Source organism: Scylla paramamosain, chromosome 19 (genome assembly GCF_035594125.1).
Source record: "Scylla paramamosain isolate STU-SP2022 chromosome 19, ASM3559412v1, whole genome shotgun sequence".
Classification (NCBI taxonomy): domain Eukaryota; kingdom Metazoa; phylum Arthropoda; class Malacostraca; order Decapoda; family Portunidae; genus Scylla; species Scylla paramamosain.
In genome coordinates, this window is record NC_087169.1 from 14,545,296 (window position 1) to 14,551,141 (window position 5,846).

General features: G+C 41.9%; 1 protein-coding gene across 1 annotated transcript in view; it reads right to left on the minus strand.

The window, feature by feature from the left end:
- Window positions 1–1,337: 1,337 nt before the first annotated feature.
- The window catches only part of LOC135109687 (uncharacterized), a 36,383-nt gene continuing 31,874 nt past the window's right edge, over window positions 1,338–5,846 (minus strand). Inside the window, exons 4-5 of the mRNA XM_064021238.1 lie at window positions 4,193–4,331; window positions 1,338–2,615 (exon numbers count right to left, since the gene is read on the minus strand). Of these exons, the coding sequence (XP_063877308.1) occupies window positions 2,375–2,615; window positions 4,193–4,331 (380 nt within the window). The 3' untranslated portion in view covers window positions 1,338–2,374. The remainder of the gene's footprint in view (window positions 2,616–4,192; window positions 4,332–5,846) is intronic.

Sequence of the window (5,846 nt, forward strand, 5' to 3'; positions counted from 1 at the left end):
GAAAGGAAACTTGAGATGAAGTTACAGAGAGAAGGATAGAAACCGTAGGAGGGTAGTTTGGAAATCAAAGCTTTGTGCCAGACTCTATCAAAAGCTTTTGATATATCCAAGGCAACAGCAAAAGTTTCACCAAAATCTCTAAAAGAGGATGACCAAGACTCAGTAAGGAAAGCCAGAAGATCACCAGTAGAGCGACCTTGACGGAACCCATACTGGCGATCAGATAGAAGGTTGTGAAGTGATAGATGTTTAAGAATCTTCCTGTTGAGGATAGATTCAAAAACTTTAGATAGGCAGGAAATTAAAGCAATAGGACGGTAGTTTGAGGGATTAGAACGGTCACCTTTTTAGGAACAGGTTGAATGTAGGCAAACTTCCAGCAAGAAGGAAAGGTAGATGTTGACAGACAGAGCTGAAAGAGTTTGACTAGGCAAGATGAAAGTATGGAGGCACAGTTTCGGAGAACAATAGGAGGGACCCCATCAGGTCCATAAGCCTTCCGAGGGTTTAGGCCAACGAGGGCATGGAAAACATCATTGCGAAGAATTTTAATACGTGGCATGAAGTAGTCAGAGGGTGGAGGAGAGGGAGGAACAAACCCAGAATCGTCCTAGGTAGAGTTTTTAGCAAAGGTTTGAGCGAAGAGTTCAGCTTTAGAAATAGATGTGATAGCAATGGTGCCATCTGGTTGAAATAGAGGAGGGAAAGAAGAAGAAGCAAAGTTATTGGAGATAGTTTTGGCTAGATGCCAGAAATCACGAGGGGAGTTAGATCTTGAAAGGTTTTGACATTTTCTGTTAATGAAGGAGTTTTTGGCTAGTTGGAGAACAGACTTGGCATGGTTCCGGGCAGAAATATAAAGTGCATGAGATTCTGGTGATGGAAGGCTTAAGTACCTTTTGTGGGCCACCTCTCTATCATGTATAGCACGAGAACAAGCTGTGTTAAACCAAGGTTTAGAAGGTTTAGGACGAGAAAAAGAATGAGGAATGTACGCCTCCATGCCAGACACTATCACCTCTGTTATGCGCTCAGCACACAAAGACGGGTCTCTGACACGGAAGCAGTAGTCATTCCAAGGAAAATCAGCAAAATACCTCCTCAGGTCCCCCCCAATTAGCAGAGGCAAAACGCCAGAGGCACCTCGCTTAGGGGGATCCTGAGGAGGGATTGGAGCGATAGGACAAGATAAAGATATGAGATTGTGATCGGAGGAGCCCAACGGAGAAGAAAGGGTGACAGCATAAGCAGAAGGATTAGAGGTCAGGAAATGGTCAAGAATGTTGGGCGTATCTCCAAGACGGTCAGGAATACGAGTAGGGTGTTGCACCAATTGCTCTAGGTCATGGAGGATAGCAGAGTTGTAGGCTAGTTCACCAGGATGGTCAGTGAAGGGAGAGGAAAGCCAAAGCTGGTGGTGAACATTGAAGTCTCCAAGAATGGAGATCTCTGCAAAAGGGAAGAGGGTCAGAATGTGCTCCACTTTGGAAGTTAAGTAGTCAAAGAATTTCTTATAGTCAGAGAAGTTAGGTGAGAGGTATACAACACAGATAAATTTAGTATGAGAGTGACTCTGTAGTCGTAGCCAGATGGTGGAAAACTCGGAAGATTCAAGAGCGTGGGCACGAGAGCAGGTTAAGTCATTGCCCACATAAACGCAGCATCCTGCCACAGCCTGCAGCTCCTCCTCTCCTTCACTGTACACGTTCATTTGTTTTTCATAACCTCTGCTGCAGATCCTCCTGCTCGCTGTAAAATATTGCGTTTTCTTTGTCTCCGTTTTGCATTCCCATTTCTCCTCTCGCTCTTTGTTTCATCATGTTTCTGCTGCTCGTATTGATTTTGGATTTCAGTTCTCCGTCAGGTGTGGCGGACAGGTGCGGGGAGGAGGTGAAATGGAGTTAAGTTAACACTCGCAGTGCAACGCTAACACATGTATGCCGTAAACTATAGTGACGTGATAATGCTTCCATCTCCTCCTCCTCCTCCTCCTCCTCTTCCTCCTCCTCCTGCCTATCCTTAACGCGAATGAGAAGTGCTATTGGAAAAACTAACCTGGTATAATAAATGCATGAAAAAAAAGATGGTACAATTATTTGACAGCATAGGTGAAGAAAATAATTGACAGTTTTGCGTTTTCGTTACTGAGGCTTACATATACCGTGTTTGAGTCTTCCCAACAAAATCATATTAAACAAGTCAATATAAATAGTTTGTGCGCATTTAGTCCATCCATTTGTCAACACTCACTCAGTCCCTATCTACTCTACCACCCCTCCACTGCACCACTCCTCCACTGCAGCAGTGCTCGAGGGAGGCTCACCAAGCTTTACCTTCGAGGACTCTCTCATTCTGTCTCTCCATTATTGCGATTTTACGTCACGAGTTTGAAGCAGGAGAGGAGGATGAGGGAGAGGATGGTGATGAGAGCGGTAGCGGGGGGGGCAGCGTGGTGGGCGAGGGAGCAGGTGTGTAGGATGACGTGTCTGCACTTCTCCTGGTGGACGTCACTGTAGGAGAGCGTCGCCGTCATCTTCTGCAGGAATATAGCCTCGAGTCGCCCACACTTGAGGAATCCAGTGCCGTAAACACACTTGAGGAGCTTCGCGCGGATGCTGGGGGAGAGAGGCGGTCTTAGGGAAGGAGATACATGAACGGTCAACGTGGAAGAAGGTGAAGAGGGAGAGGAAAGTGCCAGCTTGAGGAAAGAAGAGATTTTATTGAACTTGCAAACTTAAGGACGAAGAAAGGTTATATTGAACTTGCCGAATTGAAGATAAAAAAAAACTTGCTCACTTAAAAGGAAGAAGATAGATTACATAAAGGAAGAAGAGAGATTACATAGAACCTTGTAACTTGAAGAAAGAGATTACATAAAACCTGGTGACTTGAAGGAAGAGATTACATTGAACCTTGTGACCTGAAAGAACAGATTACATAGAAGCTGCCAACTTGAAGAAAGAATACATAGAACCTAGTGACTTAGAGAGATTACTTAGAGCATGGTGACTTGAACGAAATTACATAATATCTGCTGACGTGAAAGAAGAAATTACATAGATTACGTAATGTTATGTAGTATTACTTAAGACTGTGAACTAAGTGAAGTGTGTGTGTGTGTGTGTGTGTGTGTGTGTGTGTGTGTGTGTGTGACAGAATAAAGGAAAGAGAATAGAATTGTGAAACGGAAAGGAAAAGGAGGAATGTCTGAAGGAAGGAAGAAAAGAAAAGGTTGTAAGTAAGAAAAGAAAGGAAGGAAAGTTGAGAAGTAACGAGGAAGAGGAGAACTTTGTGAGGAATAGAGAGAGAGAAAAAAAATAGGAAGAGGAAACGTCTGAATAAGAAGAACAGAAAAAAAAAGATGGGAGGTAAAGAAGATTAGACAAACAAAGAAATACACAAAAAAAAAGGAAGAGGAGGTAAAGGAAATACTGTGAAGAAAAAAAAAAAAAAAAAAGTGAAACTGGGAGACAAAGAGGAAGGAAAAAGTACATAAAGAGAAGCAAGAAATAAAAACAAATACGTGAAACAAATAAATAGAAGGCAGCTGGAAGTCAAAGAGGAAGGGGAGGAAAAAAAAAACCCACAGGGGAATATAAACCAGGGAGAGAGAGAGAGAGAGAGAGAGAGAGAGAGAGAGAGAGAGAGAGAGAGAGAGAGAGAGAGAGAGAGAGAGAGAGAGAGAGAGAGAGAGAGACTAGTGGTGCAGGAGGGATTTAAAAAGATATCGGGAAAGGCAGAGAGTGGGAAGCCTGAGTCCTGAGTGGGGGTGACTTTACGTGTGAGGGAGGCAACTCAGAGGAAGCGACTTAAGACTGAGCTAGGGAGAAGGGAGAAAAATTGGGATGACGTAGAAAGGATGAGTGGGAATGGGAGAGTGTAGGGTAGGAGGTAGTCCATTGATGCAGGGAGAAAAGTGAAGAGGGGGAGAGAGAGAGAGAGAGAGAGAGAGAGAGAGAGAGAGAGAGAGAGAGAGAGAGAGAGAGAGAGAGAGAGAGAGAGAGAGAGAGAGAGAGAGAGAGAGAGAGAGAGAGAGAGAGTGGTAATTAAGTTATTGTACTATGTACCCTGAAATTACGTTAGTATGTTTTGTGCTTTTTACCTTTGAGTGTGTGTGTGTGTGTGTGTGTGTGTGTGTGTGTGTGTGTGTGTGTGTGTGTGTGTGTGTGTGTGTGTACCTGGCTTCACTCACCAGCAGATGTTATGGTCCCTTTGAGTCTGTGTCAGGTTGGATTTGGAGTGTTCCTTCCCCACTAAGTGTTTGAACTGCAGGTGGCAGCGGTCCCAGTCTGTCCGCACCTCCCTGATGCACTTAGCGTGGGACAAGTACTCTGTGTGGGGGAGACAGGTGGGGTTGAGGAAGGCGACATCTTAATCCGCTTACCTGTGAGGGGGATGCAGGTGCTCTTAATAGTAAAGGGAAAATAGATACGAAGGTGGGACAAAGGATTTGGCTGGTGGTACACGTATTATTAGACGAAAAAAAAAAGTGTATAAATATTTAAAAAAAAACAAAAAAACAAAACAAAAACTCTTACCTGCGTTGGGGATGCTGGTGGTCTTAGTGGTTACAAGAAAGTGGGTAACGCAAGTGAGAAGAACGGACATGGTAAGCAATAAACGTGGTGTTAGACGGTAGAATTTTTTAGATGTGAGTGCTTTAATTAGCGGTTAAAGTGAAATAGGTAGATACCGTAGGTGAGAAAAGAGCGTGGTGGTTGTGCACGAATTATTTAATGAAAAAAATTCTTACGTGAGTGGGAGTTGCAGGTCCTTTTAGTGGTTGAAGGGAAAATAGGTACGTAGGTGTAAAAAGAAAAAAAAAAAACTGGGTGGTGCCACATGAATTAGATAATAAAAAAAGATAATGTAATAACAGTAATAATGATATTAATAATGATGACGATGATGATAATAATAATAATGATAATAATTACTGCTACTACTACTACTACTACTACTACTACTACTACTACTACTACTACTACTACTAATAATAATAATAATAATAATAACAATAATAATAGTAATAATAATAATAATAATAATAAAAATAAATTTATTTACACACAGTCGTTATTCTCGGTGCACTGAGAACTTTTTTTTTTAATATCACAGAAGAACGTGAACGATGATGACAACCATTAATATTTTAAGTGAGACAGCAAAGTACATAAAAATAATCCCTAAATTAAGATATATATAAAAAAAAATCTCGGTGAAAATAATAATAATATTACGGTGCAATAAGTCTGAGGTTAAGGGGGAAAAAAGGTACCGTAGGTGACAAAAGGGATTAGAATATGGTGGGTGGTACACGTATTGATAGATGAATAACATCTTTCTGTCTGCAAGGGGCATGTGAGTGCTTTCGGCACTTACAGAACAAAAAAAGTACCGTAGGTGAGAGAGAGAGAAAAAAAAATCTCAATGGCACACGTAATATAAGATAGTAAAAAAAGAATAAAAAAAACATGAAGTACAGGTAGTTTAGTTAAGGTGATGCCAAGCCCCGAGCATCATAATCAGAAGAGAACACAATATTATAATATTCTTGACACATCTTATCCCCAAAGTTATTTTTGTGGAGGTAGTTATGTAACTAAGAGAACTCCTGCTCTGCTCGGGAATCAGGAAACTTTGGCTAAATCTTCATAACCATTTTATGAAAGTTTGCTGGAGATAAGAAACTCAATACCGCCTGATTCTGCTGCGATTCTTCTCGGTACTCTACACAGCGGGTACGAGAGAGAGAGAGAGAGAGAGAGAGAGAGAGAGAGAGAGAGAGAGAGAGAGAGAGAGAGAGAGAGAGAGAGAGAGAGAGAGAGAGAGAGACTTGAAACTCT